Source organism: Electrona antarctica, assembly GCF_951216825.1.
Source record: "Electrona antarctica genome assembly, chromosome: 4".
In the NCBI taxonomy this organism is placed as follows: domain Eukaryota; kingdom Metazoa; phylum Chordata; class Actinopteri; order Myctophiformes; family Myctophidae; genus Electrona; species Electrona antarctica.
This window is the reverse complement of record NC_136809.1, coordinates 24,571,390-24,585,939: the sequence shown is the minus strand read 5'-3', so window position 1 is coordinate 24,585,939 and position 14,550 is coordinate 24,571,390. Positions and strand designations below refer to the sequence as shown.

Here is a 14,550-nt window from a genome sequence, read left to right as displayed (position 1 = left end):
CAGGTTTCAAGTGTCATACTGTACCTTTTTTAAACTTTGATTAAACAGTCAAATTGTGCCCCCAATACATCCAACATTGTATGGGCATTTTCAAGACATATATTATGGATGAGTTCATTGACAAACCATGCTCACCAGTCACCATGAACATCTACAGTTTGGACCAGGAGACAGACCATAGTTACACGTTTCTCTGTGCTTCCACCAGGACATTGGATTACATTCCAAGGTAATGGGACAGCTGGGTGGAGGGCCGGCAGTGTCATTTAAGGTCGGAAGGGGCCAAACACCCAAAGGGCACTCTTTTTTTCTAATTGGGTAAAATGTTTATAATCTTTGTATGACTCAACCAGGGACCGCACCCCTAATCTCCCAGTCTCATGGAGCAGTCTTAACTGAATGAATGCCCACAATAAGCATGCCAGGTGGAAAGTGAAGTGATTAATGTTAACAGGACACTGACCACATGTAAAATATTGTAACATGGCAGCGTGGCACTGTAGGGGAATTATCCCATGGATCCCAGTCCATGGTTGGCGGTGCCATTATGATCTGAATTTGATGGGAACAGACCCCACCCCCTCAAACTGCAGACGGAGGAGAGGAGGCAGTCCTGGCAGACTACCAAGCCCACCCTCCATCTGCTCTCAGTGGCATGTCAACCATTTCCTGAAGCAGAGGGAGAGGTGAAGGGTCACTGACTGGGGATTCCTCACCTCAGAGACAGAGTCGTGTGTGTGGGGGGTGGGGTGGGGGGGGAGTGGGGGTATAGGCAAGAGCGGGTCCTGATGTTGATGCTGACCAGGGCAGAACAAGTACTGGCGAAACAGGTGAGTTTGTGTGTGCATGTGAGCCTGGGATTGAACAGGGAACCTTGCTATTCTCAAACGGCCACTCTACCTCCTGAACCACTGTCGTCCCTGTGTGTGTGTGTGTGTGTGTGTGTGTGTGTGTGTGTGTGTGTGTGTGTGTGTGTGTGTGTGTGTGTGTGTGTGTGTGTGTGTGTGTGTTGGGTTAATCTAGTACTGTACACATTCTTCTCCAACAATTCCTCCTCCCACCATCTCTGCCTCATCCTCTATGGTTTTGTCTTTCTATATGGGTCCACCTCTCTGTCCACCACACTCTCTCCTCATTCCTTCTTTCCTCCACTCAGCTCTCCCTACATTAGCTCCATCATCCACCAGCTCTCAGTCTGCTTTCCTTTTCCTCTGCCTCTCTCTGTGGTGGTCTGAACTGTCTGCCAGTGGGCCCTTTGGGTCCTTTAGGGTGATTACTCCCTGGACCCAACAGCCTTCAACAGAGCTCAACACGGAGGACATTCACGACACCCCCCCTGGCCCCCAGCGAAAACACTGCTTCCTTCCATTCAGCCAAGCACGGAGTAGTTCAGTGGAGATGAGACGATTAGGGCTTGTCTTTTCTGACATTATTGGCCCCTAACCCCAAATAAATAATATGACATGTTAAGCTATGAACATGAAGATGGGAAACAACCAGATTTAAAATTTGGGGGAATGATAATTAACCTCCATTCGTCCATCAACCATCAAATATCCAAAGGGAAATGATGAATAGTCAGTATTCACACAGGGTACATACATACTAACAACATACAGTACATTTGTCTTCTTGTTTGAACACAATGAACAGAGCCATAAGTTACAAAGTTCAGCACACCTCATGTCACAAAACAATGCACAACCCGTCCACCACAGACGCAATATGTGATAAGGAACAGTGGTGTTAATACTGGATTAGTATGATCTTCTAAAATCCTATAACTTTGCTGAAAGTCTGGCCCGGGCAGGGAGCGTGGAATGTGTACAGTCCCAGGGTATTGTAGAGGCACCGTGCGCACGCTAAAAGGGCCATAGTGGTTTATAGCTGGGTGTTGGTGCACACGGAAAAGGGGAGGCTGATTCTGCATTCCTCACACGCTTATCATAGCAGCGCCACGCAAAGCAGTGCCAGAGACTGAAACCAAAACCTACAGTGCGGTGCCACTGGGGAGTCACAGTGTGTTTCTCTTCTCCTGTTTATTATATGGTATGGAACTGAGGGTTACACACTGCTGGAAAGTAACTAAGTACATTTACTTAAGTACTGTACCTAAATACAATCTGGGGTTATTGGACTTTACTTGACTATTTCCAATTTCTAATACTTTTACTTCTCCTCCACTACATCTTGGAACCAAATATTTTACTTTTACTCAACTACTTTAGTTTTATTTGAAAACTTGAGTTATTAGTTACTTTGTAGATTTTGATTATTATCACAAAACATTAACCACTTCAGCCCTACATATATATTCCAGCCAATTGAAAATAGCCAATCTACAAGCTCACAATGTGTTGCATTTGCCATTTTCAAAAGATATACATTTGAAAACTTGAAATGGGACATTCTGCACAATGAGTACTTTGTACTCAAGTACATTTTGAATTACAGACTTTTACTAACAGAGTATTTCTATATTGCAGTATTATAGTTGAAATTCAGTACTTTTTCTACCACTGAGGGTTACATGGCTGTGGCTTTGGTACAGACAGACACTTCCCCTACATGAGCAGTCCTACTGGGATTTTGAAGGACTTTTTTGTGATTATTGTGGCTCACAAAAGTGGCTTCTGGAAAACATTTGAGATGTAAAATGCGTGAAGATTGCCATTCAGTGGCAACTTCTTTCAATTCAATTTTGTAACTGTGTCAAATCACAAGTTGTCCCAAAACACTTTAGATATAGAGCTGAGACCTAACGTTGCCCCCCCCCCCCCCCCCCCCCCTCACCCCGAGCAAGCATATCTGCAATGATGGCAAAAAAACAAAACAAACAAACAAACAAAAAACATCTCTAACTGTTATAAAGTCAGGCAGGAGAAGGTTGGGCAGACGGGTGGGTGCTGCCTTTACCATGTAGGGGGAAAGAGAGAGGGTGAGAGGAGAGAGACAGAGAGAAAGTATATACAATATACAGTACTGGAAGTACAGTATACTAAAGTCATTGTGCTTTAAAAGCTCAAAATCACTCATTTGAATTTAAATCAGTATGAAATCTCAATTAGGTACAGTACTCATACCATCTTACATCTGCAAAGCGAAGGAGAAGTTAGGGTATGTCAGAACAATTTAACTGGCTGTAATCAACTTTGAATTAGTTAAAATACAGTTGTATTGTGAGCAGACAGGCATTCACAAATATACGCCATGCAGTATAAGCAAATACTGTAGTCAACATAGCAGGGGGACACTGCCATGTTCGTTCAATTATTGCTGGGGATTGGTAGAATATGTGTTAATATTACAATTGTCAGTTATTCAAAGATCTGAAGATTCTGATATGAGTGCTGCCACCGACGAGACCGAATGAGAGGTCAACCTAATGCACACTAGACACAGAGACTAATGTGCATCACAGAATTGTCATGACCACGGTCTGTGTTCACTGTGCCCCGTATTTGTTCCTATTCCAGTTTGGCCCCTGGGTTGACCCGGCCCCTCCCCTCCCTTCTCCACATTCCCCTATAGTAACTTTCTTTCTTTTCCAAATCTTTTTATTTTAATTTCAATAGTATAGATCTCAGGAATCATAGGGCAGACATAATATAATAGTATTAATTAAAGAGTAATGCACAAATCATGCCCCCCACATGAAAACGTTTGAGCACCACTGATATTATAGAAACATACACTTTCCAGAAAACATTTTACAAATCGGCCTCACATCTTAATGGGATGACAGAAGGCTAAAAAGGCAGGTTGCTCCTCAGTTGTCCTAGACTCTAGTCTAGGACTAGAGTCTAGTCTAGTCCTAGACTCTAGTCTAGTCCTAGACTCTAGTCTAGGACCTAGACTCTAGTCTAGTCCTAGACTCTAGTCTAGGACCTAGAGTGGCACACATTGTGTTTGTGACCGGCTTACAGATGTTAATAAGCACTTACAGATCATAATGTTGGTTCCACTTGGGGTCCAGCGTGTTCCTCACAGTGTCTGTGGAGTGGCATTGTCCAGAGCCGTCCACCACCACCTTGGCAAATGGATCTGGCAGTCCTGTGAAGACAAAATATAGAGGAGCAGACTCAGCAGAGAGGCTTTTTAGATGACTATCTGTCCGAACCTGATAGCATCAGAAGAAGACGGACGACACTGTGACTGTCTTATGTATAGTGGGCCACGGGTCCCGGCATGGATGGACATTTGAATGGTCCCAGGTGAAAAAGATGATATTTTTTGACAAAATTGTAACGTGTGTTTGATGTTATGGTTATATTCATGCATGTTGAAAATGTATCTCAAAATTGTACCAATCTTAAAACTCTTTGCAAAAGATAATACAAAAACATAATAGAAATATTACATCATCATGACATTGTAGTAATCTACAAAATTTAAGTAGTCAGAAATGGGCCTTTGGGAGAGACTACACTACATGATCACCATGATCAGTCCATGTCCATAACTAATGTATGTCCAACAGTACAGGTGTGTTATTTGACAACAACAGCGTATCTGTTGTACCCATCCGTCTGTCTGTCTGTCTGTATACCTTTTATGCCTATATGGTTCCTGTATCTGCCTGTCATTATTTTTTATTCTCATACATTCTCATACACACAAAGTATATGGAGTGCTGTGTCAGGCATGCTCAAATATGGAGGTACCATGAATACACTCAATACACTGCCTCCGCTGCCACCCTTAGATCTCCATATATAGAGCTGAACTGTTCTGACATTCCATATGTTGATCTGACCTCATCAAACCTTGTACACTCAAGACATGCTACTTATATGGCCAGTACAGAATTCATTCCATATGTTGATCTGACACCCTATGTCAAAGCGCCAGCGCTCGCCCAGCAGTCTGCCATCACCCAGGTGGAGGCGTGCACACAACCTCGCTTCTCGCACTCAGGGCGTCTAATTCAAAAAGTGAAACTTTCATATATTCTCAATTCATTTTGCATAAAGCAAAGTATTTAAAACCTTTTTTTGTTTTAATCTTGATGATTATGGCGTACAGCTCATGAAAATCCAAAAATCCTATCTCAATGAATTATAATATTTTACGAGAAATGATTTTTAAACGAGAAATGTTGACCATCTGAAAAGTATATTAATGTATGCAGTCAATACTTGGTCTGGGCTACTTTTGAACAAATTATTTCATCAATGGGGTATGGCATGGAGGTGATCAGTGACAGTGAGGTGACACTGTTGAGGTGTTATGGAAGCCCAGGTTTGTTTGATAACAGCCGTAAATTAATTTGAATTGTTCAGTCTTATGTCTCACACCTTCCTCTTGACAATACAACCTAGATTATCTGGCTGTTGAAACCATTGTTACCATTGTTTTCACTGTCAGTTACAACACCATGCAGATAACATGGCCTAAATCATCACTGTGTAGTTTTGGCTCTGTGGGCAGGTGCCAAGTGCTGCTGGAAAAGGAAAATCAGCATCAACATAAAGCTTGTGCATTTATAGATGATTTCAACTGAAAATGAACGGTCTCCTTGTGTGGAAACAAATATTAAAATCAACTAAGTCATGCAGTAGAAGTGGCATGCAAATGTTGCCAGTGAGACGTTATTTACAGTCCGAATTATTTACATAACATGGGAGAGGAAATGACAAGCACTGCTGCTATCTGCCGAGTGGCTCCAAGGCATGTCTTTCCACAGTGTCTTATTCAAAGGGAAATCTGATAAGGGATACTATTTAGTCTGTGTCTCATAGTAATGGCACGCTCTGTGTGTGTGTGTGTGTGTGTGTGTGTGTGTGTGTGTGTGTGTGTGTGTGTGTGTGTGTGTGTGTGTGTGTGTGTGTGTGTGTGTGTGTGTGTGTGTGTGTGTGTGCGCATGCACATGCATTGTGTTTGTTTATAGATTGTGCCTCTGAGCACCGATACCTCACACTGGTCAAACCCGTTAAGTCACATTTGCTCCGTTGGGAGTTCCCTTGTTGGCTGGTTATTTTTTTTGGTGTGCATGTATGTGTGGATGAGCTCATCCCTGTCACGAAAAACCCACGCTTATTCATAGTAATCACATCCTAGGCTTCCAGGTAATGCCTGATTTACAGTCAGCTGCACGTTGTGTTGCACACTGGAAATAGCCGATATACAAGTTTAACACCCAGGAATCGAACCTTTGTCTCCCGTGTGGAAAGCCAACATCTTAACCACTATGACTCAAGGGAGATATTAGACTTTTAGGCCATCAGGCTGAGGTTGTGAGCCACTCTGCAGTGCTACACAAGCTCATTGTGAGCTTGTAAATCTGCTATTTTTGGTGTGCGACACTGACACGGAACTAAGTATATATCAGGCTTAAATGACAAACGAGTCTACAGGCTGAATAGGATGCGTCAGTTGCAATCCAATGTCCTTACTATAGCCATAACGATGGCAATTAAGCTAAGGGCGTGTGCTGCTTTAGGTTACTCCGTTGTGAAAGCTGTCTGGTTGGTGAAACTTAACACATCCATGCTTGCATTAAGATGAGTGACAGAGGAAGATCTTCTGCCCTGATAACATGAATGGAGTTGTATGACAAACGGTTTGAAGTAGTCAGCATTTCACTCACTGTGTGTGTGTGTGTGTGTGTGTGTGTGTGTGTGTGTGTGTGTGTGTGTGTGTGTGTGTGTGTGTGTGTGTGTGTGTGTGTGTGTGTCTTGCACCAAATTAAATTAAAATCAGACATTATTTATATCCCTTCACCTACCTCCCTCTGGCACAATTAGTACAATACATCTGCATCTCAGGATACTGACTATGACCTGCCATCCAGTCTAGACTATTCAGGTTAAGTGTGCTTCCAAAACTGGTTGTTGCCACTCAGACGTGGCTCTAGTCCTGACAAGCCCAAAAGGGTCATTAAGTGGAAATGCTACTTCAAAAGAAGAGCATCGAATAAAACCTTGGAACCACATAGACTAGATCTCTACGCAGTTCAATTCATATTCTATAAGTGCCTTGTTCTTCCTAAGTGCCACTTTTATACTTAATCGCTCCACATATTATGAGAGCTTTGGCTGGCAGTGCACGTGACAGGCCTTCTGGTTCTGCATGTCAGACAGACAGACAGACAGACAGCTCCTTAGTGACATCAGTTTGAGAGCCAACACGCTGCCACTGCTGACAAAGCCAGTTCTCTAATCCATGTGGGACTCAACACAGGACAGGAATAGTAGAAAAAAAAGAAAAAAAAGAAAAAGGAAAAGCAGATTCCACTCACGGAAGAAGTCTTTCTTTGCCAGGTTCTTCGCACACAGGACTGGAAGAGAAGAGGCAGAGAGACAGATGTTAGAAAACAAGTTAAGCTGTGGACGTTAACAAGTACACAAAACCATAGCAAACAATCCCATGAGAACTATTATGTCTTAAAAACATCTTTAAAAAAACATTTAAAATAGCCCCTCCTATGCCCAGCTTTTTGTGTTTGTGTGTACCACATTTGTGATAATTTGATTGGTCAGTTTAGAGTGTTTGTGTGTACCACAGTGATGATTTCATTGACTGAGCACGGAATGTGATGAATGATGTTGTATGATGATAAGATCACAACAGACTAACAGAGTGATCTTTTTGAGGGGCGCTAGCCCCTCCTATATTCAGCTATTGGGAGGTAGAGCGAGTGCATTTTCCGGCAGCGGCATCAGCCGCGGAACAGGCAGGCGGTATTGTTTCTCGGCGGCATCAGTCTGACACTCTACCCCAAACCCTAAACCTAACCCTAACCGGAAGCACGATGCAACGCATGGCATCAGCCGTGGAACATCGGCGGCAGGCGGTAGTATTTCTCGGTGGCATCAGTTCGACACTCTATCCCAAACCCTTACCCTGGTCCCTAACCATAAGCACACTCTATCCCAAACCCTTACCCTGGTCCCTAACCATAAGCACACTCTATCCCAAACCCTTACCCTGGTCCCTAACCATAAGCACACTCTATCCCAAACCCTTACCCTGGTCCCTAACCATAAGCACTCTATCCCAAACCCTTACCCTGGTCCCTAACCATAAGCACTTTATCCCAAACCCTTACCCTGGTCCCTAACCATAAGCACGATGCAACGCATGTCAGACCAACGCACTGCCGCAGAAGCGAGTGGCAGTCGAGTGTCATAATCCCCCCAGCTTCACCGGAACCGGCAGTTGCGAAATGGAGCGGCAGTGGAGTGACATAATCCCCCCCCCAACTTCACCGGCAGATGCCGCTACTCCCCCCGGCAGCGCCGCGGCTGTTACTGGCAGTTGTGGCGTCTGGAGCGCAGTCGCCGAACGGACCGACAGTGCCGCGGAACGGAGCTGTCATTATCCATCCACCTACTCCGGCAGCTGCCGGCCCTCCCCCGGCAGCGCCGAGTCTCATTGCCAATGTCGGAGAATGCACTCGCTGCTTCTGGCAGCACAAACATTAAATTCCCATTGACAATATTGTAGCTTTGTGTTCGTTAGTGAGAAGAACTCCTAGAAGTCCTGTGACTCCTGCCCCACCATTGGTAATATCACCCGAGTCTATTTATGCCTTCGGTTAAAAGCCTGAGTATGACATTTCTTTCTGCAAATTTTCAATTGGGCTACTGTGAGGTTTCATCCATTCTCCTCTAATGACATCACTTTTGGGTGGTGCATGTTTACAACAGCATATAATGGTCCCAGTATTTATGAATATATATCTAGTCCACACAGTTTCCCCTCAGTAACCCTCAGTAATCCATCCATACATCCCTCGCGTCATTCTGTCCTGGCTGTCCCATTATGAGACCAGGAGGAAGAGCAGATTATGCGTAGCTCGCCTTGTAAAAATATTGAGCAGACAAGCATTCTTTCCTGTATGAAGCAAGTCCCCGAGGTGTGCATCACAGCCAACATGTGATGGCTTTCAACAGAGATGAACAGAAAGAAAGAAAGCATGTGTTCCTCAGCTATACCTCTCCTCCCTCTCCTTCTCTAAAATGTCACTCTTGCCCCAGGTGGACTGAAGTGGGCCAAAGCTTGCTTTGTAGCACTAGTTAGACATTAGAGTGGGACAAACTCTCCAGCGCCGCTGGCCCGCTGGATAAGGACAGCGATAAGAGACAGAGAGAGAGAGAGAGAGAGAGAGAGACAGACATAAAGACTGTAGTAGACAGACAGAGGAGAGGCAGGCACCGGGAACAGCACAGTTGTCCTGTCTGACCTCCTCACTGGCTGAGCAGGAGAGAGGGACTGATTTTGGGAGGGACTCGAGGGAGGGGGCTACAGGAGGATGAGAGGGAGAGATAGCAATGCGGAAGGAAACAGATGAGTGCGAAGAAGAAGCAGAGGCAGACCCAGACAGTCAATAAGGAGAGTGTGACTGCCCTGATCTCTCACTTCACCTCAGCCCTGTGCATCTATGTCCAATGTCATCAAGATGAACACAGACAAATGGTCATGACATAATGCATGGTACTTAAAGGAACACAAAAAAGGAGAGTTCCTAGCTGGAGCAAAGACGCAGCAGGGAAAACAAATAACTAGAAACATGTTCTGCCAGGCCAGGTAGGTTATGGTGGGCCATTGAATGAATGTATTACAGACACAACGTTGATTTGCGACAAATTGCGAGAGTGCTGAAAATCTGTACGAGTAGTAGCAAAAATTGTTTCTCGTAGAACATGATATATGAAGGACATTATAGTACCAGTCAGGCATAAACTATAGTTTTGTGTATGTGCTAGTGTAAAAGAGTTATTGGTGTTCATGTGAAGTGGTCGTGTTGTAGTCAGGTACATTTTGGGTGGAGGTCCTTGGCCACATGTGATTCACATTGTGTCTTGATCACATGACCATAGAGATAATGTGTACGGATTTGCATGATGTTCGGAATGATTTGATTTTGTTCAAAATGAGCCACTCCTGCAAACTATAGATGCCAATCTTGGCCAATCAGGAAGAAAATGTATATGAAAAATCGGACAGATCACAACTATAGGGATAATGTGTACCGACATTTGTGCAATGTTTGGACACTTCAAGGACACTTCGACATGTAGACAGGAGGAGCCGGGATTCGAACCGCTGACCCATGGAACATTGGACAACCTGCTCTACCTCCTGAGCCACAGACACAGACACAGACACAGACACAGACACAGACACACACACACACACACACACACACACACACACACACACACACACACACACACACACACACACACACACACACACACACACACACACACACACACACACACACACACAAAATAAGGAGATGAGGTTTCCTGCTGTGCACCAGACTCAGACAGACAGAGCTGGGGCCACCGCTGGGAATGCACCGATCCCCAAAACCAGCTCCCAGTCCCAACTCCCAACTCTGGAATGCACTCAGTCACCCTCTGCCCTAGCTTGTGTGTGTGTGTGCGCATAAGTTTATACCAGGGTTGAAAGCAGGCAGATACACAGTCCAAACCCAGATGCACAAACGCTCACACAGACTTCTCCTGCCCTCTTTTTGCAGCCTTTCCCAGCTCATTATTAATAGATGAGGCACAGGTGACGTGCGGCTCTCCGTTCCCAGGCCCCTCATCCCCGCAAGCCTTTTCATATGCCTGGCTCGCCGGGCCGCATGACAGCCTGTATGCCTTTCTCACTGGATCCCAAACTCAAAAAGACTTTCAGACATACAGTTGTTGCCTTGTTGGGAGGCAAAAAGAAAAGCTTGTGAAAGTTGAAATTCCTGCAACTTTGTCGCTAACTGTTGGGCAAGGCTGGTCATGACGCTGAAACAATGGGCATATCCTGTGTGGTGTGCAGGGATCTGTGCCTATGCAACCAGTGCCTATATGTACTTACTCTGCCATCCTTCCGAACAGCAGCGGGCTCTATATTAAGGCAGAGAGAGAGATACTGTAAAAAAGAAAGTTCTAAAATGTATACAGTTTTGTGTACGAGATGACCTGGACGACTGTACATGGGAAATATATGTATTTGTGGGAAATAAAGCTTTATGGTGGAGCTCTCAAATTTCCAAACTAGGATATTCAGTAGACTTGAGTAGACGTTCTAGATCATAATATACATAAATGTGACATGACAGATTATGAAAAGTAGATCACAGGTTCATGCTAAAGTCTGGTTCAAGGGGGACAGCAGGAACACGGATTACAGTTTGTATACTAGCTTCATCTCAGTGTCTTGAACCACATGGAGACAGAGAAAGAAGTTATACCATTTCTGAAAAGCATGAGCACTCAGAATAACAGCTGCCCTGCCCAGTGAGGAACTGGTGAGAGTGACCAATTTAACACAGCCAAACGAATCAGATGGAATCCCAACATAACAGAACAGAAACCAAATTACAGCGCTGGCTGGGTGAAAACGAACAAACTGCTCAACGGAGTAAATTATACAGCCAAAGCCGACAGCCTGGGCGCTGAATCTAGGCAGCCAGAAAGGTCTCCTGTGACACTACAAAATGGACACGTGTCTATGTGTGCAAAATAACAAATAAATAAGGCAGAGAAAGAAATATAAAAAGTCACATGGATTTGAAGTCTTGGCACGGTCTCCTGAATGGAGACAAGATACAAACTCAGCCACAGGGCCATGATGTGGACAGGGGCCTAAATCCTCCCATCTAGATATGTATGCTTTGTTCATTAAGTCCATGGCAGTGAATGTTTTGAATTGACGAGTATACTCATGAATGAATATCCAAAATTGTGTTTCTCTGGGAAACATTTTTTTTTTTTTTGCTATAGTGGGCCACCACTGCTGATCTGAGGTAACGGTGCTAAGTAGCCGTCAGGCTGAGCACCGAGGGAGTCGTGGCTCTCCAGTTACTCAGCTACGCTAATGGAGATTAAGGGATTAACCTGCACACTGCTTCACTGTCTCAGCCACCAGCACCACCAGCATTGAGGTAAAAGCCCCTTTCATCGTTATCAATGACCTCTCACAGACTCTGTTGCTGGGTAGAGCAGCCTGCTGCTGCTGATGAATGGATGCAAGGCAGTGGCACAATGAAGCAATGGACAGAGCAAAGGGATGCTAGTGATAATCTAGGAGCCCTGAATGAAATAGATGCAGAAAGGAGTGGAAGTGGTACATACAAACAGTTGACGGAAACTGTGCCTGAGTTTTGCAGGTGCAGAGTTGCATCAAAACAAATACCTTGGCTTGAGCAAAGTTTGTGTGCGGTGCATTGCCGGCTTCTTAACAAGCTGCTAATGGAAGCAATGTGTTTTCATAGCATGCTTTCTCTGTTCCGCTTGTTAATTTGCTTACAAAAAACACCATCTGGTGAATAAGTGAAGTAGCACAGACTAAATTAAATAGACAAAAAGTGATAACAACAATGACAAATGGTCCAATCTGGGGGTGCGTGCATGCTTCCGACAGATTTTGTCCCAAAATCAGCAGAGTATCTTTATAGTCATGTGATCAACATGGATCTGTCCGGTTTTCCATATTCCATCCTGATTTGTTCAAAAACTGACCAATTCTGCAAACTTTGGAAGCCAATCTTAACCAAATGCCTCAAATCATGAACGTGTGATTTCTGTGAAATTTTGCATGCACATTTCCACTAGGCCACATTGGCCTACCTGACCTGTGCTCCGAGGCACACGTTTTGAGGGGCACTAGCCCTTCCTATGCCCAGATGTGTGTGTTTGTGTGTCATAGTGTCATAGCAATGATTTGATTGGCTGAGCAATGTGTGTACCACCTAGCGATGATTTGATTTGCTGAGCACGATACTCCTATAGAGCGTCGCAGTCCCGCCCCCTACCCTGGACCAGGAAATGATTCTCCGTTCATTTTCCTCATAGACATTTCAGAAAGTATTTATTTAAAGACGTTTACGCCGTGGACAAAGCCAACTCGAGTCGTGACAAATCATGACAACAAACAAAAAAAATTGGGCCGAACAAAAAAACGGCAGGTTACAACACTTTTTTTGTTGTTTTTCTTCTTTGTAATTATTTGTTTGGTCCAAAATATTGTTTGTGTTGTCATGAGTTGTCACGACTCGAGTTGGCTTTGTAACCGTCTTTAAATAAATACTTTAAGAAATGTCTATGGGAAAAATGCATTGGGATTCATTTCCTGGTCCATGGTAGGACTGCGACGCTCTATAGTGGCCTATAGCCAGCTTTTTGTGTATGTGTGTACCACAAAATAAAAAGTACAGAAAAGTGAGGACGTCAATTGTGATTGGCTGGAATGTGATGATGTATGATGATAAGTGAGTGCCCCTCACTTCACAAGTGTGATTTTCTATGAATTAACACTTTCCCTCCCATTCACGAGTTACACAAGTTAATTGATTTGGAACAGCTTCCCTCCTGTTCACGAGTTACACGTTTTCACAGTTAATGTTTTCATTGTTTAATTCACGTTTTTAATATGCTTTAAGTCTTACAGGGTTTCCATCGGACAGAGTGGGATAGGTGACGCATTTGGATGACGTCACCGGAAAAGTTTCAGTCGCACTGGCATGCAAAGGCTTCTGGGATATTGAGGCCCAATGCATTCCAATGGCAATGGTGGCGCGCAACGGGAGCGTTCCTCCTCCGCTCTTTGTTATTGATCGGCACTTTGAATTATTTTTCAACACAACCACAAAGGAAAGGATCACACCATTTCAAGGCAGATTTTCATGAAACGGAATGATGATGTCGGCGCAGTTGACGGTGGTTCTTCAAAGGTTAGTGAAAAACTAGGCAGTACACTGAGTACAGCATAAAAGGTTATAACTAAAACATAAGTACAAAGTAGTCAAAAAACAATTCATAGCACTAACAAAAATTACAATAATGTGCAGGTACACCAATACTATTACAAAGACACAATACAGTACATACTCAAATGCACATACACTAGTACATGCTTGTATGTACACCCCTCCGCACAATACAAGCAGTATTGTACACATACTGTACAGTGTACACATACTGTAAGTGTAGTGCACTCACTTGCAAAGCATACACACACTGTCGTTTATCTGTCCTCAAACTAATAGCCATACATAAAAGGGGTAGTCTGAATGTCATCTATAACTTGAGGAGTGTTGTCCAGTACATTGCGAATGCTAACGTTAACAATAATTAGTGGACACAACATGTACGTTGAAGATAAATTGGTGAATGATCAAGTAGGGCAACAGCTGACAAGCAGGAGTTCATGTTACAGTACCTAAACAAAATTGGCTATTTCAGTCCTACACCAATTAAACCCAATAACAATATAACAATAGATTATAAGAGCTCCCCTCACTTCACACAGGTGTCATTTTTTGAGTGGTGTAAACCACTCCTACAACTGGCTTTGTTAGTCTGTCTGTCTGTGCTCAAAAAATGAGCATGGTTGCTATGGTCACCCAGTTCACACTGGTGTGATTTCATTACGTCAGACACTACGTCAGACCACAGTTGATCAGTCTATATAAGACCTTACACCACTCAGTTCACACGGGTGTGATTTTATTCTCATATTCTGGGGTGTAAGACCCTTTTGAACAATGAGAGTGCATCTCTTTCATATTGACCAAACTAGGCACAAACCGAGTTCCCC

The 14,550-nt window shown here is 43.9% G+C and overlaps 1 protein-coding gene across 2 annotated transcripts in view; it reads right to left on the bottom strand.

Moving 5' to 3' along the window:
- LOC306922290 (E3 ubiquitin-protein ligase SMURF2-like) overlaps window positions 1-14,550 on the bottom strand; it is a 97,926-nt gene that overhangs the window by 56,764 nt on the left and 26,612 nt on the right. For both annotated transcript variants that reach the window (XM_079499774.1, XM_079499775.1), the window contains exons 2-3: window positions 7,241-7,279; window positions 3,945-4,053 (exon numbers count right to left, since the gene is read on the bottom strand). In XM_079499774.1, the coding sequence (XP_079355900.1) occupies window positions 3,945-4,053; window positions 7,241-7,279 (148 nt within the window). The remainder of the gene's footprint in view (window positions 1-3,944; window positions 4,054-7,240; window positions 7,280-14,550) is intronic.